The sequence below is a fragment of the Ursus americanus genome, chromosome 14 (genome assembly GCF_024610735.1).
Source record: "Ursus americanus isolate L20-20 chromosome 14, mUrsAme1.1.p, whole genome shotgun sequence".
Lineage (NCBI taxonomy): Eukaryota > Metazoa > Chordata > Mammalia > Carnivora > Ursidae > Ursus > Ursus americanus.
The window spans coordinates 19,925,834-19,952,341 of NC_142140.1; the positions used below are offsets into that span (position 1 = coordinate 19,925,834).

Here is a 26,508-nt window from a genome sequence, read left to right on the forward strand (position 1 = left end):
AGGTTTGCGTCTCCCCATTCACCTCAGTTCAGTTCCATGATGTCCCCCAAGTTAGAGCAGTGTACTGAATCACCTGCCCTGGGACAAGTATTTATCCCTATGGCTATTTGATGACGACATTTCACTGATTCATGCAGATTAAATGTGCCTGTGCTGTATATCTTTTCCCTGTGACTTGTCTCCAGACTATCTTCCATAGAATATATTCCTGTTGATATTAGTCACTGAGGGCCTGCTATATGCCTGTCATTGCACTATGTGCCAAGAGGGATGTGTGGGAAATTAGACACAAGGAGCCCAATTATAAGGAGCATAATCTAATCTGGTGGACGAAACAGAAAAAAACTGTTTATCAGTGTTGGCTGAAATTATCAGAGGACACCAAATAATATGACTTAATAAGAGGTAATGCTAACAGGACTTCTGGTTTGTTCTAGGTACTATGGTAAGCACTTTACTGGTGTTTTACTCTGCCAACCCCATGGAGGTTGTACCCCACCTGGGCTGGTATTTTGTGTCTGTTTTACAGGTGAGGAAACAAGCTTAGAAAGGCTTAAGCAGCTTGCCCAATGGTCAGTCAGGATTCAAATCCAGGTTGGTCTGATTCACAAATTTGGGGTCCTGTGGACTTTATTGACCCTTCAATTCAATTCAGTTCAGTTGACAGCCTGCTAGTATATGGTAGTCTAACTCTGAGCTACACCAAATTTGGTTCTCCTTCTGCAGTTATTCCTGAGCTGAACTTACCGTGTGGCAATATCAACAGTCTGCAGTAATAAATAGAATAAAATAGTTAAGCTACTCTTCAATTTCTTTTTTTTTTAAAGACTTTATTTATTTATTCAACAGAGATAGAGACAGCCAGCGAGAGAGGGAACACAATCAGGGGGAGCAGGAGAGGAAGAAGCAGGCTCCTAGCGGAGGAGCCTGATGTGGGGCTCGATCCCATAACGCCGGGATCACGCCCTGAGCCGAAGGCAGACGCTTAACCGCTGTGCCACTCAGGCGCCCCTACTCTTCAATTTCTATCTCAGCATTAAGTTGACCTACCCACCTGATTTTTATGAACTAATCCAAACTCAACCTTTCATCTTTCCTTTGTAAGATGGAACTAATGTTCAGGCTTTAATTCTCTAAGCTGGCCATAGATGCAAAGGTTTGTCATATCAGGGGCCATCATTTCTCCTCTAAAGCATTAAAAACAATTAAAAGAAACAACATGATCAAAAGAAACAACATGAAACCAACCAACCCTATTTTTAAGTGTTTCCAACCTTGTTTCAAAACAGCTTTAATGAGGATTGTTTTCCCAACAGCCATGTATGAAGCCATCCACTTTTGAAATCTGATTTTCCTGTGTACACATATCCTGTTTTCTATGCTTGGAGAAGCAGGGAATACCCAAGCTGGCACTCAATCGTAGCAAATATGAAATAGACCATTTTTTAAAAATTGTAGGAATGTTAAAATCCATGTTGACTGGTTTTTACATTTACCCGGCAGCATTCCCATGCTAGCGTTGGCATGGAGACTGGAAAAGGAAACTTTCCACCAATCTGTCACTTGCTACTGTTTCCACGTACTTTACTTCGAGTCCAATTTTAACAATTTTTTAAAGTTAAAACAAGTTTAATTCTTTTTTGTTTTGTTTCAGGATGTTTCTCAAACATAAAAACACAGGCAAAAAGCAAGATTTTAAAACTCAGTCAAAAATTTGGTTTTCCAAATATTCAGCTGTTTAACATTCAGATAATTGCCTTCCCCCCCTTTTTTTTCCCACATTTAGTCTGAATGCTTTGGCATGGGGAACCCCACAGTCTGAAAGTAACTTTGTCTCAACTCTCCTCACTGCGTTTATTAAAGAGGCTGAAAGACGCATCTGCTTTTCAATACTTTCTGGTCCCTAAGGGACCAGGGAAGCCCAGAGGTTCTGACAATTCAGGAACAAAGTTGGGCTTCCCAAAACTTTGGCGCAAGCAAGGCTGGCAATGGTCACAGCTAGGTATTCTTGAAATCGTTTTCATTGAAGAAAAACAGGCTGAGATTCTTGGAACTAGGCTTGGGTCAGAGGTGGAAGGCAAATGTGTCGCTCTTTCTCTCATGGGTAGCCTAGAACCCAGTAGGCACTCAAGTCCTGTTTACGGGAATGAATTCATCACAGTGCTGCTGTATAGCATCTTCCAGGGCCGAAGGGTGATTTTCCTGGGCTAGAAAGTGAAAGAAGAGAGAGCTGCCTACCTACAGTTCTGGGGGCCTCAGCCTGGCGGCCCCAAAGCCAGGCGTTCTCATTTCCCCTTGGCATCATCCTGAACTGCTCTGTCTGGAGCTGGCGCGATGTTAGAGAAGGGAGGAATGCATGTGAGGAAAATCAGAGAGGAGAGGGTCGGGAACAGATGTGAGCATAAAGGGAAAGCATTAGAAATGAAAGAAAGAAATTGGACTCCCACAGCTGGAAGGACAAACCCCACAATGTCGTCAGGGATGTGGGATTAGGGGTGATTTTGCTTGCCCTTTGTTCTTTTTTCCTGTCTTCCACGTTTCCCGGTTTATTTGTTTGATGTGTGTCTTTTCTGTGCGGTTATTGGACCATGAGGCCAGACCGCAGTGGCCAGTACCTGGCAGGCAGCAGGCGCCCTGTGAAGACCTGCTGAGCAAATGAATGGGTTCGGAGGCTCCCTTCCCTCCCCTCCCCGCACCCCCGGGTGTCTAACCGCCTGGCACGTAGTAGGCGCTCCCTGAACATCTGCACAGCAAATGAGCTGCAAGTTTTCGGCGCCGGCGCCGAGCACGTGGAGCTTTGGAAACCAGGACATTGAACGAGCGTGTCTCAGACCACAAAGCGGCTGGGGCGCGTGCGAGAGGCGGCGGCGGGCGGAGGCGAGAGCCGGGAGGCGGGAAGCGAGGCGCGGGCCGGGAGCGGGGCGCCCCACGGGGGGCGCTGTCTGCGTGGCGCCCGGGGCGGGGGCGCGGGGAGCCGCGCGCCGGCACGTGCTCGTCTCGGGGCCGCCGGGCCGGGGTGGGCGCGCGTGTGCGCGTGGGGGCGTGGGGTGTGTGCCCGCGCCGTGCCCCTCGCGCGTGCTGCCGGGCGGGCGCCGGCGTGAGTCACGGCGGGGCTCGCCTTTATAACGGCCCGGAGACTCGCGCCAGCCGCCCGCCAGTCCGCCCTCCCGCCGCTCCGCGCTCCAGCGAGCGCTCCCCGGCCCCGCGCCCCCAACGGCCCCCAACCGCCGCGCAGTCCCGAGGGCGCCATGAGGGGCCCGCGCTGCGCCCCGCTGCTGCTCCTGCTGCTGCTGCCGCCGCTGCTGCTCACGCCCCCCGCCGGGGACGCCGCCGTCATCACCGGGGTAAGCGGCCCCGGGCGCACCTGTCCGCCGGGGATGCGCGCCCGCGCTGCGCCCCGGGGACTCGGGAGGGGAGCGGCTCGGGGAGGGTCACCCCGGGAGGGGACATCTGCCCCAGTCGCCCTTTGGCGCTCTGGGAGAGGTGCCGTGCTCCAAAAGCAGCGGACGGCCCGGGACCTTGGGCGCGCCGTGGAAGAAAAAGTGACCGAAGTGTCACCATCTCCCTTATTACCACCTTCTCCCCCTTGCTTCCCTTTTAGACCCCTGCAAGCTCTCTCCTAGAGTTTGGCCTGTTTTTCTGTTAACCTCAAAGAAGTTTGCTTTCAGAGTCTTCTCTAGCACTTCTTCGAGGCGTTCCAACCTCGAACCTTAAAATTTGGGAGGTCGTTTCTGAAATGCACAGGGGCAAGACGAATATCCCCCAATCCTGAGATTTAATCCCTGGTCAAGGAGTTTGCTCCCCTTGCACCCTCCGCAGAAACCCCTTGAAATACCTTGGTCCGAGGCCCTGTGTGCGCTTTGAAAAGCAATGTGGACGCTTCCTTCTGGTTTCCAGGGCGCTTCCCACCCCCCCACCCCCCGCCAGCTTCTTGAGGTTTTTCCTTGTAAAAGTTTTCCATTTTCAATTCCTGATAAAACACCTCCAGTGCTCGGGCATAATTATGGAGTAGGTTACAACGTAGATGTTTGTTTCTCCTTAGAGAAGTTGTCCTCATTTTTGAAAGTGGGAACTGAGTCAGTTCTACTCCCACCAACAATTTTGTGTGTGCGGATCTGGAGGATGAGTTTACAGTAGTCTACTTTACATCAACAGTGCAAAATAGCTACCATTTTCTGGTTGCTCAACTGCTCTACGCTTTTAGCTTTTTTTAAGTCTGAAATTATTTTACACCTCCACTAAATTACTTCAGTTATCTAAGTGCACATTATGGGATTTTAAATCAAACTTCTATGTTTGAACTGATGATACATAATGAAATACTGAAATTTGAGGGAAATGTGTCCTTGTCTTGAGAAAATAAAGCTCCACAGTCACCCAGGTTAGTTTATAGCATCTTGAAAGCCTTTGTACAATAACAGTATTTGGTTATATCCAATAGTTATTATAAGCATTGTGGTATTTATTAAAATAGAGGTTTTTAAAAAGTCTATTTGAATAGCTTTGTCAGGCAGTCAGTGTGATTGAAAAAAAAAAACTTTTTACAGGTCTAATATATGAGTTGGAACATGATTGGGTTTTTTCCCCCTCTTCCCCTGCTGGCTCATTTTAAATTTCTCCTAATCCTCTGAGCCCAGAATTCCTTTGCAATATAAGTATCTTTTTGTTCCATTCACAGGACAACACTATTTGAATAGATCTGCAATGGGTTAAGAATGAAGGGCATTAGGAAACAGCGGTCTAATTAAAAATATATCAACCTATGCATTTCTTTGCAAATATTTCCAAGAAGTGAAGCTTTTTGTTACAAAAATGAAATTTTATCACATGGGATGTTCATCTGTTAGAGAGGCTGAGAGTGGACTTCTATGTGCTGTTTTTGTTGTTTTAACTCAGTATTACCAAAAGAGAATTTTTAAAAATTTCTCTAAGCAATGTGGCAATAAAGAAATGTAGTTATGTCTTCATGACAGGAACCATCTGGAGCCAGATGAAAAACTTGGTAACTTATCGTCTTCAGGATGTTAAACATCCAAATGCTTGATTGAATTTTTGGAAGATTCTGGCTGGATTTTGATTGTCTTATAGAGTTAGTGAGGCTTCAGAATTCTAGGTCTGGAGCATTTGTTGACGGAAAATACTGCCTGAAACCTCCACCTTAAATATTTACTTTTTTTAGTAATAAGTGTAGTTATTTTGAAATTGATATATGTTCCACAGACTTGTTAAAGCCATATTGGAAAAGATCACGTACTGAGCCTCTCATTTATGAAGTATAATGGCCGCGTATACATGATTTCTGGCATAAGGCTAAAAATTGGAAAGTGGAAATATTTGGATGTTTTCCTGTGAATGTCCTAACTCCCCAAGGTGAAAATTGTAGTTTTTGTCCATAGAGTTGTTTTAAATAGACTGAGAAAAAAATTCTAAAGAGGGAAATAAACCAACCCTAGAGCAGGATAGCTGGTAATTTTTAACAAAAAACAGTGAATAAGGGTATGCTCATATATTTATGTTTTGAGAACTTGTGGCTGGCCCCAAAACTTTGAAGGAGAAAAACCTTGAAGGAATGTTTTAGTTGTTTCCAATAAACGTAAAAAAACCAAATTTTTGTCTAAATTATGGACTTTTTAGTTTCTTACATATATATAGTTCAGCATGTTTTTACCTTATCGCTAGCAAAACAGATTATTACACTCCATTCAAACAAAACATCCTATTTTTTGTTGGTTCTAGGAAGGAACAATTGTTCTTCAGATCTATTTTCATGCAAATAAATTTAGACTGCATTACTTATTTCTATTTAATAGAGTAGAAAAGCTCTTCCATAGTTGATTCTTTAATTATTTGTATTTACAATTTTCATATTGGGAACGGATGCCTTGAGTAATCATTGTTGATAATTCTATTTGTCATTTGTGTTTCTAAATCTGATTTATCTTAAAAAATAGTTCAACTGATTTTGTAATACACACATGTGTATACCCTAAGCCAATAATTTCTTTTTGTAGGTTACTCATCCCCAAAAAAGAGTAACCTAAGACAAAAGTCTTGGTTTGTCCATTCCCAACCTATGAAATTTCTTTCTTTAAAGAGGAAATGTGAAAATCAAGCCGGTGGTTTGAGAAACATCAGGTCTCATGAACCAAAAAGCAAATATTTGAAAGGGAAAATGAACACTTTTAAATTTACATCAGTGCTTTATGGGTCTGGAGCATTTCATGCCAGATTTAGAGACCGTTTAAATCCCTTTTTAAAATTGGGCCCAATGTATTCTGAGGTTAATAGTCATAAAATCTTGTGATTCAATTTATGTACTTCCTAATGGCCATGTATGGTATAAGACTAATGCAGACTTGTTTTTCAAATTCAAAGCCAATTCAGCCACAAAACACTAGAAAAAGAGAGGTGATTTTCTGTGCGTGTTTATTTAAGATTTTCTTAATGTGTGGGCCATTCTTCAGACCATTTTTTTTTAAACTAGGAAAATCTCTTCTGTTCAGATTTTATGGTAAATACGTGCAAGCAAATGAAGATTACAGCTCTTTTTTATAGATGTGAGTATTAAAATCCTAGTGGTTGGAGATGTAAAGAGCGTTTTTCACTGCTAGTTTTAGATTTCCTCAGCCAGAGTCTTCCCCGCCATCTATGTTTACCTGTCTGTTTGTTACATTTCAGGCCTGCGACAAGGACCCCCAGTGTGGTGGAGGCATGTGCTGCGCTGTTAGTATCTGGGTTAAGAGCATAAGGATTTGCACACCTATGGGCAAAGTGGGAGACAGCTGCCATCCGCTGACTCGTAAAGTTAGTATATATATTTGTATTCATGGTGGTTCTCTTACGTTGTGATAACTCAACTCCCAGCAAGACCTGTATGACATGAAACCCAGGGTAATGTACTTGAAATTCTAAGTTAGAGAAGATAACAGTGGAAAACCACCTCCTCTCCCCTCGCCCCTCCCATTTTGAAGAACTGGCTTGTCTACCATCCTTACTATAGTGAATCATTTTCATATCCTTGCTCTCGTGACATTAGAAACATTTCAGAAAAATAATTTCACACACATGAATTTGCCTAAAAATGATTTAGGACAAAAAATATATGTGCGTAATACAGTGTATGCTTCTTTGGAGAAATCAGAGTACAGAAGTTCTTGAAAAGATTTTTAACATCAGACCCACTGATAAGGCAGAAGTAAATAACTTTGTGTTTTGTTTCTTGCAGAAAATCATCAATGATAACAGTTATCCTTGTATCTTAATTTAAAAGTCCTTTATTTTCATTCAATCTATGCCATACACTGTTCATAATCCTAGAGGTTAATGATATTTAATTTTCCAATTTATTCTGTTATCTAACAGCTCAGTGTCCCGATGACCTGAACAATGCTTTTTTTTTTTTTTTTTTTTGAGATTTTATTTATTTATTTGACACAGAGAGAGACAGCCAGAGAGAGAGGGAACACAGGCAGGGGCAGTGGGAGAGGAAGAAGCAGGCTCCAGCGGAGGAGCCTGATGTGGGGCTCGATCTCAGGACTGTGGGATCACGCCCTTAGCCGAAGGCAGATGCTTAACAACTGAGCCACCCAGGTGCACCCTGAACAATGCTTTTGAACGGTTTTGGCCATAAGCGACATGACCATATGGTGGCAGGATTGGATGGAGCTTTCGAGGTCACGTGGCAGACGCTCCTGTCTACAAGGGCTAGTCAGTGACATTACTTCAGGAGCGGGGTGGGTTAGAGATAGGAGGGAAGAGAAAACTGTGTGGAGCTTGGAGAGTCTCGGCCCTTCTCCATCAAAACTTAAAGTAGTGGGATCTCAGTAAGATCCCCCAGGGACGCCAGGTGGCAGTGCCTTGCTCCCTAGCGCCACCTCCTGGTTTTTCCCAGCGGTGAAGAGAAGTCCTGAGCTGTGGAAGCCTGTGTCCCAGGCCAGGTGGCTTGTTGGAGGCGGAGCTCAGTCTGTCTGCAGCCTTCTCTCTACACCTTATATACTCCTGTTTTAAAATAGAGGGAATGTTTTCCAAGTAGTCTACCTTCTGGACTCTGCCTTCTACCTGTTTTTTTTTTCCACATGTGGTTTAGGGTTGAAAGCTGCTGTCGAGCCCAGCCTCTTCCCTGTCCTCGACAGTTGCAGATGACAGTTACTGTTTTGACTTTCTCAGAGGGAAGGTAATGAAATAAATGGGCTTATGTTTAGCTCTGTGAGCTGTAATAGGGACTCCACTTGCTTGGGTGGCTCTGAAGACCGAGTTTGGCTTTCCTGTGGTTTCCTTGAGAAACACTTCCTGTTCTGTTGAGACCGTCCCTCCCCTTCACTGTCCTTGTCACACATGACACGCACCTTTTATTCTTGGCCGCGGCAAGACAGGAAAGGTTGACAACCGTTAGTGGTCTGTCTCAACGCCAAGCTCCTGGTGAGGAGTTGACACCAGCGCAGCCACCTTGGGCCCTGATGTCACTTTTGTCATCACCCTTATCAAGTGCAAGCCAACTTTTGTATATTTGAGCCACTGTCCTTGAAAAGTTCGCTCGTAACCTTTTAAGAACGTTGTTGTTTTTGCGCAGGGTTAGTATACCCTTACACTCCCTGCACACCAGAGTCGTGCAGCCTGCTTGCTAAAACCAGTGAAGCGTGACACGTTCTGCACCACCGTTCTTTGTCATCATAGCAAAGCGCTGTTGCTCCTTGTTGAGGGCTGTGACGTCCCAGACACCCTGTGCTAAATGTCAGATATGCATTTCTCATGTCACACAACAAGCCCGGGAAACGCATTTGTTTCTGGCACATTCTGCATACAACCACAGTAAGCCTCGGAGGGATTCAGTGACTGGCCGAGGTCACCAGGCGAGAGGGGGCACAGCAGCAGCAGCACCAGACTTCATGTCTGTCTGACGCTCCGTTGGCTGTGTGGTGTCAATCACCGCCCTCTTCTGCTACCGTGAAGGCCGGTTCCTCTGAACACTTTGAGCTCCGGTGAACCAAAACTGGTTTGTGCGGGATGAGAGATAACGGTCCCTCGTGGGAATTTGTCACATCTTGTAGTTGTGATGAGTTTTCCAAGTCCGAGGTATTTTAATAAGAGAACCAAATTCTCCCCCGCCCCCACCCTGGGTGCCTGGATAACTTCCAGTGTTCAGGTGTACGTAGTGCAAGGTCATTTCTGAGAGCGAACAAAATCATTCTTCTCCTGGAAACCCAGGTACATCTCTACGCCTTTGTTCTTAGCCACAGTTTTAATAATGAAGTCTTTAATAACAAGGTATGGTTTTTCATAGTAGAATTAAGTGATAAGAGAACTGAGGGACTTAAAAAAAAAGGTTTTATGTCAGATCTTAACTTTTCCCCCATTCAGATGCCCACTTGAAAAGTGTTTCTAGAACTCCGTTTTACAACTTCCCCAACTGGATACTTTTCTGTCTTGAAAATACATTTTCATACATTATTTCTTTTTTTAAAGTAGGTCCCGGAGTTGTTACTTGTTCTGGGTGAAATTAACTTATCCTGGTAAAAATCTAGTTACTTCCAGATTATCTCTCTACTATATTCTATTTCAAAACAACTTGAGAAAAAAAATTTTTATAAATGCACCCTGGTGAATGTAGTATACAGTATTCAACTGCAGACTACAGTTTAATGGCTCATCAGTAAATGCTACAAGTATAGACACTGCATAGAAAATTCTAGTTTAATATGATGTGTTCATTCTTTTCTTTCTTCTTCCTTTTTTTTTTTTTTAAAGGAGGATTAACTGGTTGTGGTACAGGGATTGGTGTTTGAAAAACACAAGACTATGAATAAGTGAAGACTACACCTGTTTAAATTTTAAACTTTCCATTGTGGCTTCGCTTAGTCATAGCCACAAATGTCTGTTTATTTGGATAAAGTGAGTAATATTTGATGAATGAGATTGCAAACTCTAGGTAGGAATAGATAGTCACAGAGTTCAGTTATTTCAGATACAGCAACTAATTTGTGGAGTTTACAGTGACTGCTAGGATGTAATTTTATAATTGTACAGTTTTTTTTTTTTTAAAGATTTTATTTATTTATTCAACAGAGATAGAGACAGCCAGCGAGAGAGGGAACACAAGTAGGGGGAGTGGGAAAGAAGCAGGCTCATAGTGAAGGAGCCTGATGTGGGGCTCGATCCCATAACGCCGGGATCACGCCCTGAGCCGCAGGCAGGCGCTTAACCGCTGTGCCACCCAGGCGCCCCATAATTGTACAGTTTTTAACTTTACATTTGGTAATTGAAAAGTAGGATAAAAGATCAGTTTACCTACGAAAAGGATATACGTTTAGTCAGATAAAAGTTTTAACATGTATTCATTTTTAACAATTTTTTAACAGTTAGGGATGAATTACTGAATCGTATGTCTACAAGGAATGTTTTGCTGCTTAAAAAAACCCACTATTTTACTATTTCTATTAATACCTACACTTTTCAGAGTTTACAAAGATTAGCCATTTCCATCCCATTCTCATTGCCGCTTGGCTTTGGACATTTACAATTATGTGGGCGATACTTTTATTTTCGTTGCGTATCATTTGATAATTTTTTTCAATTTAAACAACTATGTCTCCTCTCCCAAAATTGTTTTTGCTTCACTTTTTAGGTTAACATTTTTAGTACCAGGCTCACTTTTTGTTTTCTGGTGGGTTTTTTGTTTGTTTGTTTGCTACACTTTAAAACTTGGCCAATACATTTTCCTTTTCTGAAAAAAAAAATTTCAAATTAAAACCTGGGACTTGTCTGTGTTAAAAAAAAAAAAGAAAGAAGAAGAAGAAGAAGAAAAGGAAGATTTAAAAAATCATTAGCAGTTTCTGTTCTAGAACCAACCTACGACGAAACATTGTAAACATACTTTCAGGGTAGAGTATAACTTTAAAAAATATTAACTAAAATATGAGTAATGTAACTACAGAATTTAGTGGAAGATGGGTGGGTGAAAGCTGAATGCATTCACTCCCCCATCTTTCCTATCACACATGTCAAGAGCCACTATCTACATTTTCTCTCCCAGGGCAGTAGCATCGCTGTGAATACAGGCTCGTTGCCAGAGCGACTCAGGGCACATGCATACACAGTAGTCGAACACAGAGTTTCTCAGCCGGGGCACGGTGGCCAGTGTGGGCCCGAGGGCCACCCTACGCAGTATGGGATGGTTGGCTGCAGCATCCCTGGCCTCTCCCCCCGAGATGCCAGTAGTCTCCCTTTCTCGGTTATGACAACCAGCTACGTCCCCAGACTATGACAGGATGCCCCCTGTGACAGTTTGGGGGATGGACCTTGCCCTGGTCGAGCACCCCTGGCCGAACACTAAGTCTACTTCGCCTCACAGGGCAGGAATAGGACACATAGCAGCAGCATCGCATTGGGAGCTCAGCAGCTACCCAAACACACAGCTTCGCTTGCCCTCTCTTCCACGTGGGGTGCTCGTAGCTGCCCCAGAAGAGAGCCAAACTGTGTGTGTGGGGGGGTCCCCTTGGCTCCCAGAAGCTACCACACTTGCAGTATTCTTGCAGATATTTTGCACCCCTCTAGACGCAGAGGCCCAGGCTTGCATCCCCACAGCTTCCCCAACCCAACTCAAGTTCCACACAAGCCAAAGGCTAAGCCCCCTATTCCGTTTTCCTTTACTCTTTCCAAGGACACAGCAGTGGAAGGCCAGATCCCGTGTTAACCCTCTACTCACAAGAAGACAAATCATTGCATTATTTGGGGTTGTATGAATATATACTCCTTCCAAAAAAAATTGAAGAAACATTTTAAGACTTGACCGAATGAAAATACATTGGCGATCTTCTGAATTATTAAAGCCGGAAACTGTGAGAGGCGGACAGGAGCTGTGAGATTTTTAGTTTCTATTTTATGTGCTATTATTTGAAATTTTTTGAACTGTGTACTTTTATAGACAAAAGTTACGGTAACAAAACTGGCTTTCTTAAAAATAAAATTGTCATTTTTTTATTAAGGTAAAATTGGTATATAAATTATGTAAGTTTATATAATTATATAAATTACATAAGTTTCAGTAATATATACTGTACGACATTGCAGTTTGACATCTGTCTGAAGTACAAACTGATCAGTTGCTCCCCTTCCACTCATTCTGCCTACCCCAAACCTCCTTCCCACATGAGACCAGTGCTTTTTATGTGACATGACCAGGGTTTTCCTCGTGTATCCTCCTTCATATTTCTTTCTTTAGCAAAAGCGACTCTGTTTTGAGAGAAATCACAAACGGTACCTGAGTTTTGTATCAGTGCTATTTTCTCTATAAAAGTGCTGCAAATGGATCAGAATCATGCCTTGTGGAAAGTGCTATAGGTCCTAACTTGATTACTTCTAGAATCTGCTGTTTGGAATTCTGGGCTTTTGGAAATGTTGGATTGAGTTGATTCTAAAATAAACCATCAAGTTGGGACTGAATGGTTAGCTGCTGGGCTCTCCTTGTGCCTCTAAAGATGCGTCTTCTGTGTACTTTCTCCTGTCTCTGTGGCTATTAGACACCTATTAACTTTGTCACACAGTATGTGTAGAGCTAGGGGGCGCCTGGGGGGCTCAGTCTGTGTAGCGTCTGCCTTCAGCTCAGGGCATGACCTCAGGGTCCCCGGATCAAGCCCCACGTCAGGCTCCCCTGCTCCGCGGGTAGCCCGCTTCTCCCTCTCCTCCCTGCTTGTGCTCTTTCTCGCACTACCTCTGTTGCTCTCTGTCTCTCTCAAATACATAAATAAATAAAACCTTTTAAAAAATATATATGTAGAGCTAGAAGTGAAGGGGCCAGTGGAGAGATTGCCAAGTATCCATTAAGTGCAAAACACCAGAAATGGTCTTCTTTGTCATCAGGAGCTCACAGACGGAAGGGGAGGAGGAAGACGTCTTTGAGTGGGCGCGGATAAAAAAGGCTTGGCAGGCGGAGAAGCACAGACCAGATCTTGGAAAAGGGGAGTGGGCTTGAGAAGAATGAGAAAAGGGCATGCAGGGATAAAGAGCCCTGCAGGACAGTGTAATCATGATGTGAAGGTTGTCGGGGCCGGTCTGGGCTGAGGCCGATACTGCCTTGGCACCCTCAATAAGAAAAAGGATAATTTGCAGTATTTTTTGAAAGATTCACAGGAACAGGTGACCTTGTGAGCGCATTGCCAGGGCGCTACCTAGGCCCCGGAGGGAACCGTACCCGGGAAGGCCCTCTGCGTTTTGGGCTTCCCAGCAAGTCCATCTCTGTGAGTTTGGTGGCGTGAGTCACTTTGGGCCTGCTCAGTGCCGGGCAGGGGTGTGTGGAGTGAGGAGAAGCCACCGGACCTGGGAAGGCCACCCCCCGGCCTTCAGGCAGAGCACGTCCTGGGGGAGGGGGGAGCACTGGCAGGAGATAGGCTTTTAACAAGTATTTGCTTAAGTGTCTCCTGTGTCCCAGGCTAAGTGCTATGTGTTCACAAATAAGATGTCCTTTCTTCAAAGAGCTTGGAGCCGGGGGAATGGCAGTGTTTGAGAAAAGAGCAAAATCTGGAAGGAAGCGGGACTGGGTTTGGTTATGACAGATTCCCGTTTAGCTGGGCGACCGCAGTCAGCCGTGTTACTTCACCTCAAGAGGAAGCCACTTAGCTTGTGGCAAAACCAGGCGAAAATCTGGCATTCACGTTTGGTGTGACGTTCACAGGCCAGGCCTTCGGGAGCCTGGGCAAGGCGGGCCGCCGCTGTCGTTTTTCTCTGCTCCTGTTTTCAAGGCACTAAGGACGCGCGTGACAGGCCAGAGAGCGCCCATGGTGTCTGGATGCACATGTCACAGGACCGCCAGCACCTTCTTGACTGAGGGCGCTTTTTCAGAGCTCTAACCATCCTACCGGTTATCTGTCTTCCGTCATGAAAATTCACGCTTCGTGATGGGCCCAGGCCTTTCCTGTTTTGTTCACCGCGGCTGACATGTCGGTGACGGCAAATACCTGCTGAAGGAGCGAATAAGGGAAACGTGCTTGGTGGCGTCCGCGTGTCACGGTCGTGATAGTTACAGTTCACTTAGTTCAGGCTCCTTTACCTTGACGATCGCTGCCTCTGTTCGTTCTTCTCAACATCGGCACTGTTGGCACTTCGGGCCAGAGAGCCCTTGTTGTTGGGGGGCCGTCCTGTGCCTTGGAGGCCGTCTAGCTGCACCCCTGGCCTCCACCCACTACTCAACACCCCTTCCCCCAAGTTGTGACAAACAAAATTGTCTCTGGATACTGCCAGCCATCCCCTTGGGGGCAGAGTCCCCCCAGCTGAGGACCACTGGCCCATGTGGTAGTATAGGAGTGATGAAATGAACCTCTCAAACTCTCAGGGCTAGAGAAGATTCCAGAGGTCAGGGGTTAGAACGTCTCATGCTGTCCGCTTGTAATGGTCCGAGCCAGTGCGGCTGTACCCATCTCCTCTGACGTATTCTCAGCGCCAACGAACGAGCTAGCCCTCCGTGTGCCCTTTGACGCACACAGTGACAGAACCATTCTGAGCACAAGCGTGCGTGGAGCTGACGGCCGTGGCACATGCGGGCAGGCACGGTCGTGACAGCCCTGAACATCAGGCCCTTGCAAAAGGCAGAGGAACCCGGGGTGACTCTGCCTGTTCGCCACCTGCCCATCAATGCCCACCTGTTGCTTCCCTCTCTTCCTTTTGTATTTATTGATCTCAATCATTTCCCTGGCCCTTCCAGAGCCATTTTGGAAATGGAAGGCAGGAAAGAAGAAAGAGGAAGAGAAGAAAAAGGAAAAAGGAGGTAAGAAGCACATGAGCATGGTACCCCCCCGAAGATACTGCCCAGCATAGTGAGCCCTGACCACTGTTTGGACTTCCATACAGTTGGGTCTGTCCTATTAGTTCAACCCCAAAATAAGGTTAGAATGGTTCTGTCACTGTCTGCAGGGGAAAAAAAATTTTTTTATGTACAGAAAAATTATTTAGAAGGCATCAGGAAGAAGCATCTCAGACTTTCTCATTAGGACAGATCATTGGTATGGGGCGGCCTCTTTTGGTGGCATAGAATAGGAAATAGACTAGAATGATAGCGAACAAAGCATCTGAGAAACAAGATGCATTTTTCTGCCCTGTATAAGCTGTGGAAGGATCCCTGAAGCATGAGTCTCTAAAGCTTCCATCTCTCACATGACCCTGGACCAGAGTAATTGGCCATCCCCTTTCATTGGTTATCAGTCATCTCCAGGCCTGGGGTTAAACTTTCTCCCTATAACTTGCCAAGGAGGCAGATTCTCAAGAGGGCACCATTCCCAGGGGAGAGAGAATGAATTTTGTTCTTGCCTCTGGAAACGTATACATACTTTGAGGGACTCCGCTGCCCCTTGAGACAGAGGGCCACCATGCCAGTTGCTGGTTGACCCTCCTGGACTCAGCTTCATTGATGGCACGGGCAAGACTCAGAAATACCACTTGGGTGACTCTTGGAATGAAGCCGACCTTTCTCTGCTAGCTCTCCCTAGGCCAGGTTTAGTTTGTTCCTTTTCTGCCACTCAAGCTTGCCTCCTTCCCTAATTTCCTTTTTGTTCCCTCCCTACCCACACTCCCCAGAATTTTGACCCCTCCTGCCATCTGTGTGCAAACACGTGAGTTTACATATTGCTCAGTGTCAGTGACTTCATATTTACTCGTTATATCAGTGTGGTCATACCCTTCGTGTCGTGCCCTCCTCAAGGAGCTTCGTTAGTAGGATGCTGTAAAAAGAATTAAAAAGAAGAAGTAAAAGGCGGTATAGCTTGGTGCTTAAAAGCTGGTGCTCTCTGGTCCTGCTGCCAGCGCAGCTTCAAGTTCTCGGTCTGTGAGCCTGGGCGAGTTGCTGATCTCTCTGTCTCAATCTCTCACCTGTGAAATGGGTATAATGAAAGCATTTGCCATCTTCACAGGGTGGCTATAGGATGGAAAAGGATAAATACATAAAGTGCCGAGCGTATTGCTTGATGGACAGTTAACACTCAATATAACACTAGCTGTTCTTATTCAAAGGGATTTCTCAAGAATAGTATTTTGTTTTTGTTTTTTAACGTTTCCCGCTCTGACTCCGTTTTCCTCTTTTATCTTAGGTTCCATTTTTTGGGCGGAGAATGCATCACACGTGTCCATGTATGCCGGGCTTAGCCTGTTTACGGACTTCATTTAATCGATTTATTTGTTTAGCCCGAAAGTAATCACTTGAGAGTAGGAACTTTAAATGTGAGCAGCCACATGATGTCTGTAAAGTCTGTTTACTTGTGATTGTGCCAAACAAATAATATGCCAGAAAGAAACGCTGTTGCTTCCTCAACTCTCCAAGTAACATTTCTATCTTTGATGTTTAAATGACTTTTTTTTTTTCCCAACTGAGAGAGGATTTTAATTTTGGATTTGAATGTGAAATTCAGGGCATTATGGAACCGGTTCCATTTTCCTGTTTATGTTTTGGTTTGGCTTGGCTCTTTTAATGCCAATAATTCACCCATTTTCACAGAAATGAGAATAAGAATTTGATATTTCGTCACAGAAACTTTTTTTTTCTTAAGCCCCCTCCCCCCAGCCCTGTACACACACACACACACACACACACACACACACACACACACTCACACACACACACACACCCTCAGGTCTCTTTTCTCTCCTCAAAAAATTTTAAGGCTCTCACTTAATTTTTCGCCATTTCCCTCACCAGCCCTCTAGCATTTTAAAGTGGGGAACAGGGTTGTTCTATATCCTCTAATTTGCTGGCAGAATCACTGTTGAGGCTTTTTGCCTGATACTTAAACAGTGAAGGGTGTGTAGCTGACTAGACACTCCAGACTTCCTCTAGACAGAGTAGAGGTTGGGGTGCTTCCAAACTTTCATGGAACCTGTCCATGCGACAGGACTTCAGGTCCACCGTGTGACAGGTGTGAGTGAGTCCAGAGGGAACAGAAGGTCAATTTAGTCCATATTTCTAGATTTGGGTTGGTTTAAAAAAAAAAGAAAAAAGAAAAACACTTCTCCAATTCATTACATCTATTTCTCTTTCTTTTTATGAAGTTTATTTTTTTTTTAAGTCTCACAGAGATGTTCCAGAAAATGTCACTTGAAGAGGAAGTATTGATTTTAATCTGGCATAACCCTCATTACCATTTAAAACGGTATTAAGTTGTAACTTAAACTTCATTTGTAACCAGAAGTTCTCTTATAATGGATTACCTGACATCCTGCCATGTGTACCTATCTCAATATTGCTGTGTAAAAATTCTGTATCAGAATAATGACAGTATTGTATATCATTTGATTTATTTTAATATTATATCCTTATTTTTGTCACAGTTGTTGTCAGTTTTTATTACAAGCAGATTTCTATTAGCTCCCATTCTAAAATGGGCAAAGACCCCAACATTGGTCAGATAGCACTCACCAGATGTGCTTGTGTTCACTTTACACACAGGAAAGTTCTGTTTGCATGAATTTTAAGGCCGTACCAAAAAACCAAATAATGTGTAAATCAGTGAGGTTTTGGAACACGAAGGAAGATTGTGACGTGCAAAACTGTCTGTAATCAGGAATGGACTCCTGGGATGTCACTGTATTGATTCCACAGATCGTGATCCCGTGTTTATCACGAGTGGGTAGGCAGACGGCTAGATGCTAGCTGAACGGTGATGAAAAACCTCGAAAAACCCCACCAAGTGTTGTAAATGGAATCAACGTCGCAAATAAACAACTTATGAAATGTGTCTGACTAAACTTGACCATGCCAACCCACTAACCGTTTCAAAAAGAAAGAAAGAAAAATTTGTCCATTTTGTAGTTATTTATTCAGCCAAGGCTTACAGTTGCACGTTGTATGTCACTTTACCCTAGGGGCTAACGTGTCCCGTAAATATATGGGATTTTGCTGTACTCATTACCATACCCGGGCATAGAAGTATTATTTTTGGTTCAATTTAGTTTGTGTGCAAGAAGCATTCCTCAGTGAGTCTGTTGGAAAAAACATAGACTTCAGCAAGTGGAATTATGGGTAACGAAATGCACCTCAACGCAGTTTTGCTAAATGTCGCTTTCATATCATGGTTGAGACACCCTTTTCCAGGAGTCGTAAACACTTGATTGGGTCAATCATCCATTTTCCCCCAAGTTAAAAAACAGCTAGCAAACTTTTATAAAATTTTAGTTTTACATATACCAACTTGATTTAAAAAAAAAAGACTACAAAGAGGTAGACCGTAGTTCATAGGCAAGAGAAGGAAGTAAATTGTGTGTGGGACACTCAGAACCGTGTCTTCTGACCTGCTCACTGCCGTTCAAAGAAAACCAGAACTTTATCATTTGGTACCTCTCCACTGGGTTATTATTTTTATTGGGGAATAACTCCTTTCTTTTTAGTGTGCAGCCTTATTTGGTCAGTATTTTTTTTTTTTTAGCTTGTCTCCAAAGTTAGCATCTTTCAAATAATTGTTTCAAAAGACTTGTAATCGTGTTCCATGGAGATTCTTTAAGATAATTGCATGCAGATCACACAAAGTCTTGCACTATAAAGACTGTGGACTGTTTCTTCCCATCCCCAGCATGCTCTCTCACTGAAGTTGGCCAGGCTTCATAGGCCGGAATGCCTGCAAGGTAAGGCGAAGTGAGAATTTACACAGGAAGAAGTTCAAGTCAGCGATCTACTTTGGTGTAAATATGATGGGTGGATTCTATCCATCCTAAGATAGAAATAGACCTTACACCAGCACCTACTGGCCAGACTCAAGTGGACCTTTGGATTCCTTTGCAAATATTGACTTTGATGAAAACTATCATTTCTGACTTCAACCTCTTTTTTTTTTTTCTTTTAAGCATCGCGCTTTTTTTTTTTAAACCGTGGAAAAGGTTGTGCCAAAACTATTTCCTTACAAACCCTCTTATCTGACTGAAGACCTTTACCCTTCCCAGCGTTTCAGTGTTGTTCTGTGGTCGGCGCTCTGCAAAGTCAGTCCAGGGACAGATCACACACGTAAGCCAATTTTCTTCTTCATTGGTTTTAATATCAGAAATTTCACTCCACGCAGAATTTCCTAACTTCAACTTTGAAGAAGATTTAAGTTGGGGGCCATTTTAATTTTAAAAACAGGACATTTTCTTGGTAGTGAGGATCCCTGTTTAAAAATTCACTGACAACTTTTTCTGATGTTTTAACACGTGCCCATGTATTTCAGGTAATATCCTCAGAATTAATATTTCTTTGGTTCTTCCACATCTTGCCCCTGGTTTGTTAATGGTCAGTGATCCCTTCTGCACAAAGGAGAACTGTATTTCTTCAAGTATCTTTAACTATGCAATCCTTAGGTAAATGTATTACTTCCCCACCCCCCATCCCCTACCCCAAATCAGGGCAGTTTCAGAGCACACATCTCCCAAAACTAGAGGTGCCATTAATATGCTGTTCTTGAAGTACTACTCCTGTTTTTTCCATCATCCATCGCCCTCGGAGATTCTGGTGTAGCTCGTCTGGGGTGAGGCTGGGGTGTTGGATTTTTTTTTTTCTTTTTTTTGTAGCTATTTACTTGATTCTAAGGTGCACCCATGGTTGAGAGCCACTGAGAAAGAATAAAGAAATATGCTTCTATAGGAAAGCTGCTGCTTCCCTGGGACACCCCTTGGGGAGACACCTTTCTAGTTAGATTAGAAGTGGGGAGAGGAGCTAAATGTCTGCCTTTTCTTGCCACCCTCAGAAGTTCTATGATCCTAGGCATAAATGAATCTGTTCTTTGTTTTATTCCCCCCCCCCCCCGCCACGACTTCTAGAAGGGTGGTCACAGAAGGGTCCCGTGTGAGAATTTTAGCTGCAGTTCCGTAGCTCATTTGAGTCTGTTCAAAGTTCCTTGGAATTCGATTAGGGAAGCAGGCCTGGATGCAGTCAGAGCTGGCCCCCAGGCTCTCACACTCGTCCTGAGGCAGGGCGTGGAGCCATGGCTCTCTCCCTACAGGCCAACCCTCCCAGGCGACAGCTTTCCGAACTGCCCCCTCTGCCAGTCCCGCTTTCCCACATACCACCTCCCACATACATTCCGTTTTACTGGGCCCATAAATCATCAAAAGGCTCTAGGAAGTCCACTGTTGCAGCAAATTATAACTGAATAACTCACGCTAGTAAGCGTTTGAATAAAACCTGGATGTGCCACAAGAGAGTAAAAGCCAGAAAGTGGAAAAGCACAGTGTGAGCATGATTTCTGACGATAGAAGGCGCGGTCTAATCCATACCGTCTACATAGACAGCATCCACCCTCGTGTCTACGGCGGATTCATCCTTCCGAAGGCGCCTGGGGCCCCTACTCGTGAGTTGTGCCAGCCAGGCAAAAGCAGGGCCTGCCCCCGGCATGGCAGCTGTGGGGGTGTTTCCAGGCATTCACTCCCTTTAGTGGAGGATTTCTCAACAGCGACACCACGAACATTCTGGGCCAGGCCATTTTTCGTTGTGAGGGACGGTCCCGTGTTTTCTAGGCAGTCGAGCAGCACCCTGTCCCCTCCCCACTCGATGCCGGTAGATCCCCTGAGCTGTCACACCCAAAAAAACGTCTCTAGACGTTACCAAGTGAATGGGTAGGGGTAGATTGTCCCCCTGCGAGAGCCACTGGTTTAGTCTGAAGATATTTTCCGTCTGCCTGTATAAATTCTGTTTCAGGATCTAACAAAATTTGAGATGACAGTATTAAAAGTAAAACCTCCAAACCGGGCTCTACAAAATCGGTATTCTGGAAATAAGGTAAATAAGAAACTACCGTTTGTATTCAAAGTTGTCAAAAGGTAAACATTGGGTCCATCTTAAGAGCCGACCCAGGAACTATCAGTCGTACGTCAGCTCTGTAGTTTACTGTTTCAAGGAAGCCATTTTTTATAAGCCACCTTCTGAAAGCTGAAGGCAAAGGGCTCAGATAAAATAACCTCGGTCGGAAGTGAAAGATCTCACATCTTTAGAGTGCACTGCGGAGCACATTTCCCCATTGTTTAAATCCAGATTTTCACCAGCTCGATTAAAATGTGATATAATTTATGAAAAACATTTTTGTTGCAGAAACTCAAAAGCTTTACAAGAAAAAGTTGGAGGAGATGGTGTTTTTGTATTAAGTTAGATCTGAATAGCTGCTGAGAAGCTTCACAAATTGAATTTTCTCAGCGCGCCTGGGAATGGACCTGTTCCCCATCGGCAGGGCTGAGGCTGGTCTGAGTGTATGTGGCTCATCCGAGCAAAGCAAGAACTTTTTATGATGGACATTTTTAAACATAAAAGTAAACAAAATTGTAGAAGACAGCCTCATATATTCATCTCCAGTATCTTATCCACGGTTCCCATCTCAATGCTAGCTCTACTCTACCGCCCCTTCCGCCAGGGCCTCCGACTCTCCTGTACTGTCTTGAAGCACATAAGTTTGGTTCCTGTTAGATAAAGACAGCCACGGTCTTGTATGTTACCAAGGATAGCAATCCTTTTTCTTTTCATGACCCCTTTCTGCTTGGATCTTGCTAAGGTTCTTTCGCTGACCAGCCTGTGCCCCGAAATATTTACTCTTGAGATGCATTTTTGAAATCCCAAGTTGGAGTTCAAAATGGAGGAGCAAAATATTTCAGGGCCAGGAATGTGAATATGTGAAAGAATATTTGCTCCTGTATAAAATTTTAAAAGAAAATACTTGCTGCTCAAAGTAAAAGATTCACAGAAGAATGTTGTGAACTATGGTGTTGTGATTGGGTTCTGGGGAGTCGAATGTTGTCTGCAACCAATAGTTGGTTGGACAGCAAATGTTAATATTCTCTGTTAATTTTCCTGGATTTGGTTAGGAGGGGGGAAATCCTTGAATGGAAGATTTGGCTGGCGGACTCTGTCTCTCTGTCTTCCATAATTCAGTCCTTCATTCTCACAGTCTCTCTCTCTTCTTTCTTTTCCTCCTTCCCTTCCTTCCTTTCTCTCTTTCTCTTTCTTTTTCTCTTTCTCTGTCTCTCTCTCTCCCCCACTCTTCTCTTCTTCCTCCTCATCCCCAAAAGTTTTAGCTAGGCACATGGCCACTCATCTAGACATCTAGAGATTCATTTACCAGTAGCCCTTGGCCAGGTGTAACCATATGACTGAGTTTAGCAATGGAATGTGAGCAGAAGTCCTCTGCCTCACTTTCTTAAAAGAATATTGCCTTCCACTTCCTCCCCAATAGGGAAATGCAACAATGAATCTGACTACTTTGGGCCCAAAGAGTGGAAGGCATTTGGGGAAGAGAGTAGAGCTGGCCCACTAGCCGGGTCACTGGATGATGTCCTGAAACAGTCATCCAGAGCCCCAGAGGCACAATTCAGCCACTCTCATTTTGGGTCTCTGTAAAACACCTCTGCCCTAACCAATATGAATAGAGTCATTCTTTTTAAAAATGCATTGTTCTGTTGTACTTTATACTTGATTCTGTGATCTTAAAAACATTGTTTCTGTGTTTTCCTTTAGTGACTGTCCTGCAGAGAGTGGGATAAAGCCCCTACCCAAAACCAATTTGATGGCACACACCTGAAGGATATGGCAAGATTTATTACTCATATCATGGGATTTTCTGGCGAGAGTAGAGCAGGTCCAAGTCAGTCCAGGTGGCAATAGGCAGGCCATTTGGTTGGTTTTAGCTTTTATTGTGGCCAAGAGGCAGGGCCAACATGAGAATTCCTACCTGCTGGGCTGGCTAGTCTAGCTGCGGGGCAAAAAATAAAGGGGAATGTGAGGCTTGAGAGTGGTCAGTGTTCAAACATCCAAACTGGGGTTTTCCTCTTCATCACAGTCCTGAAATAATATCTTAATGAGAACATGATAACCAAATGGAGGAGGAATTCCCAAATCAGAAATGGTTAAAGTTACTTAGATACTTTGGTCATGAGAATATTAATATTCCAAACCCAAGAAAACATGTAAATCCATTTCCTGCTGTCGCTGTTTTAAACTCAAATATGTTGTCTATTCATGGATTAAGAAATTTTGGAGACAGGGAATGTCACTGAGGTCCATTACAACTATAAATTTTCTTAGGATGTTTAAGTGAATTTTAATCTCACCAAGAGGTGCAAGGTAAAAACTTTAAATGACAAACATTCAGTGAACAAAGCTGTTTTTTCAAGTAGCAAAAAGTAAAGTAATATGCCATTAGTGGAAGACTAATTATGCCTTTGTATAATTGTGTTCCTTTCAATAGAGGCAGGTTATTAAATATATATCTAATGGTGTTTAATTCTAATATCTTTATAAAACTTATAAGGTAACTTAGAAATTAAAAAAAATCTTTTGTCAGACCACATGTCACCATACTCATAAAGGATTAGAACAATTATGCAAATCAAATTCTAGAAATAGCTCTGGGTATCCCATAATTCCTCAAGATAGATATGCTAATTAAATGGCTCGTGACTGGGGGTTGAAAGAATTACACACTGTACAGTTTCACTCTTGATGTCACTTTGCCGAATGAATACCTGTGACAGGGGTTCCTCCCAGCTCCTCTCCTTCTTCCTCTCCTACCAAGCACACTGCCATGCAAATTGGTCAGTGCTCAGGAAACACATGGGGGAACTATATGGAGAAATAAAAGGGGAAAAAAATAAATACGTTATGTGAAAAAGATAAGGAAAATTTTTGCTTCATGCATTTTTCATTTCATGATCTCTAGAGAATATTCTAATAAGGCATGCATTAAGTCAGCATTGAAACTTTAATAATTTTTCAAAGCCTTTTGAAACTGCAGCACATCTGTATTTCCAGAAAATGCAACCATTTATTGCACTCTCCAGATTCCAACCCAGGTCCTAACCGAAAAACAGTGTGTGCTTCTCATAGCCTGGCAGAAAATAAGCTTTCCCATCCTAGAAAGCTACACAGACTGGCATAATTCAGGTAATAGAAATGAATCAGGGAAATTTTAAAACATACACTTAACCAACAGTTTACATGTTCTCTACCTAGTGTAGACTGGCCACTTAAATCTTAATTTATAAATGACTAAATTATTCCTCCTAGAAGCCAAATAATAATAGCTTTAATGTACCTGTCTCCCTAATGTAAGAGAATTGCATTTATGCCTTGACATTGCAACTTAAAATAGTTTTGCTTGTTTTCACTGTAATTTGAAGTGACTTCAAGACTTGGGACTTGTAGATATACATTTGAGGCTGTTTCCTTATCTGACATGACTGCAACCAGGACACAGAGTGAGTTAAATACCTACTAAGTCTCTCTCCCTCACTTTTCCTTTACCAAAAGCACAAAATAACCCTTTCTGGTAGGGCAAACCTGCTTCTCGTTCTTCTTTGGTGGGGTAAGTAGAATGGTCTTCTTAAAGACTACCTGTTTGATTTCTATTAAGTTCTGACTCTTCTAATCAATATTATGTCTTTGCTGGCTCTCCTTGAGGCAAGATTTTGTGTAACGAACTTCGTCCATTAAAATGACCACATTCTTTACTGGCACTTGAATATTCAGAGAGAAGTGGAACAGAAAATGCTGAGGAGAGATTTAGGTAGTTTTTTTTTACTTAGAGGGATTTCCTTTAATTTTTTATTTTTTAAAAGATTTTATTTATTTATTTGAGACACACAGAGAGAGAGCACAAGCAGGGAGGAAGATCAGAGGGAGCGGGAGAGGGAGAAGCAAACTCCCCGCTGAGCAGGGAGCCTGGCTTGGGGCTCAATTCCAGGACCAGGGCTTGATCCCAGGACCCTGAGATCTTGACCTGAGCTGAAGGCAGACACTTAACGAGGCAAGTGCTTAACCGACTGAGCCACCCAGGCGCCCCTAGAGGGATTTATTTTAAAAATGGACACCAGAGTGGGGAGGATGTGGGACTCAGAAGGTAACTTAAGAACCTGGGTGGAGGGGAAGATGGAAACTGGACAATTTTTGCTTCAGTCTTCTGTTTTTTCCTGCTTTCCTCACTTGGGTAACCAGAGATAGAATGTCTATGGCCTGTCTCAGACAATTGATCATGATGTCTGAGCTCCTTATTATCCCCAAGCTCTCTATCTAGATCGCGCTTTTGGCATATATTATGTTCTGACTTGATTTGTGGTTTGGGGCACGTTTGCCAGGCTTCTCCACTTGGCGTGCTAACTCATTAGCAAGAGAACTGGACCTTCCGTACACCCTGTGTCCTCCTGCACTGCCCACCACAGAAACTGGCTTCTTACTAGCTTACGATACCTATTGATTATTGAAGATGGATTCATTCAAGTGCTTTTCCATTTTCTTGTAACTAGATTTATGAAATCAAAATCTAAAACACACACTGATCAAAGCCAGCCTAGTAATAAGTATCTTTTTAATCTTCCAGATTTATCGAATTCTAAGAAATCAAGTCAAATCTACTTTTTCCGGAGGCAGGTTAATTTAACAGTTAACAGCAGGCTGAATGACCTCATAGTTGGAAAGAGTGAATTAAATAAGTCTAATTTTTTTCTAACTTTGTAAATACAGCTCCAGGATATCTAGCATACCTGTCAAAGGAGTGGAGGGAATTGAATATTTTAAGTATTGGTGCAGTTAATTGTTACTTCAGAAAGCAACAATGTTAGCGCCTGAAGCATAGTAGCTTCTATTTCAAGACCAGAGGTCTACAGACATGAGGGTGCCTGTTTGGTAAAGCACTCAACAGTGGTAAAATAGATGCCTGCTCTTTTTATCTTTCTGGTCTGCTACCTTCACTGTGTTGACAGTATCTTTTCTCATGGTTGCAGGATGGCTGCTGTGGCTCCAAGCATCTAATCCTCACCAAAAGCATCCCAAAAGAAAGGAAGTGGTGGGGATGGGGGAAAACAAGAGAGCTCTATTCATGGTCTGGGTTGGACCCCAAAAGTCTTGCCAAAGTTGGACAAAAGGCATAAAGAACCCCTTGGACTCAGATCAAGTTTGCTTTAACTTCCATTTACTCCAGAATCAGCTAAATAATAGCGCAACAGTGGTCTAGAATGTGGGTGGGTAGAAAAGGTTTCCCATTACCTCCTTTACCCCTCATGGGGGGGATCCTGAAACTCAGCGGTCTTGGCAGGTGACAAAGAATGACACATCTGCTAGAGAATGGTATTTTGCATCCGCTACATTTTATAACGTCAGCCACCTCGGTGCGAAGACAACTTGAAGTGCCAGTAAGACAATATGTTTGGTACTCAACCCACCATGACACTTGGATCTGATGTGTGGGTTTGGAGACTTGAAACTTTTGCAGGGTCTGCCCTAGAATGATCTCCTCCTCTCTGTGGAGGCTAGTTCACCCCTTATGTCTAGGAATTCACCCCTTACATCTGAAGGCTTAGTAGCAATTGAGTTGGCAACGAGGGAGTGAGGACTTTGGACACAAGGAACAATACATGTAAAGCCATGTTGGTATGACACAGTACGATCTGTTCAGGGCACTGGCACTGATGAAGTGGCTGGAAGACAGGGCTTGGGAAAGGAATGGGAAAAGGTGAGACCTAAGGAGGCTGGGAGCCATGGGCACGCAGGAGGATTCATGCAGGTAAACACAGTGTGCCAGGACAGCCCAG

The 26,508-nt window shown here is 43.6% G+C and overlaps 1 protein-coding gene across 1 annotated transcript; it reads left to right on the forward strand.

The window, feature by feature from the left end:
- Nucleotides 1-3,024: 3,024 nt before the first annotated feature.
- PROK2 (prokineticin 2) lies at nt 3,025-17,303 on the forward strand. The gene is made up of 3 exons (XM_045808094.2): nt 3,025-3,344; nt 6,679-6,804; nt 16,071-17,303. The coding sequence occupies exons 1-3, from the start codon at nt 3,249-3,251 to the stop codon at nt 16,173-16,175; spliced, it is 327 nt and encodes a 108-aa protein (XP_045664050.1). The 5' UTR covers nt 3,025-3,248; the 3' UTR covers nt 16,176-17,303.
- Nucleotides 17,304-26,508: the final 9,205 nt, after the last annotated feature.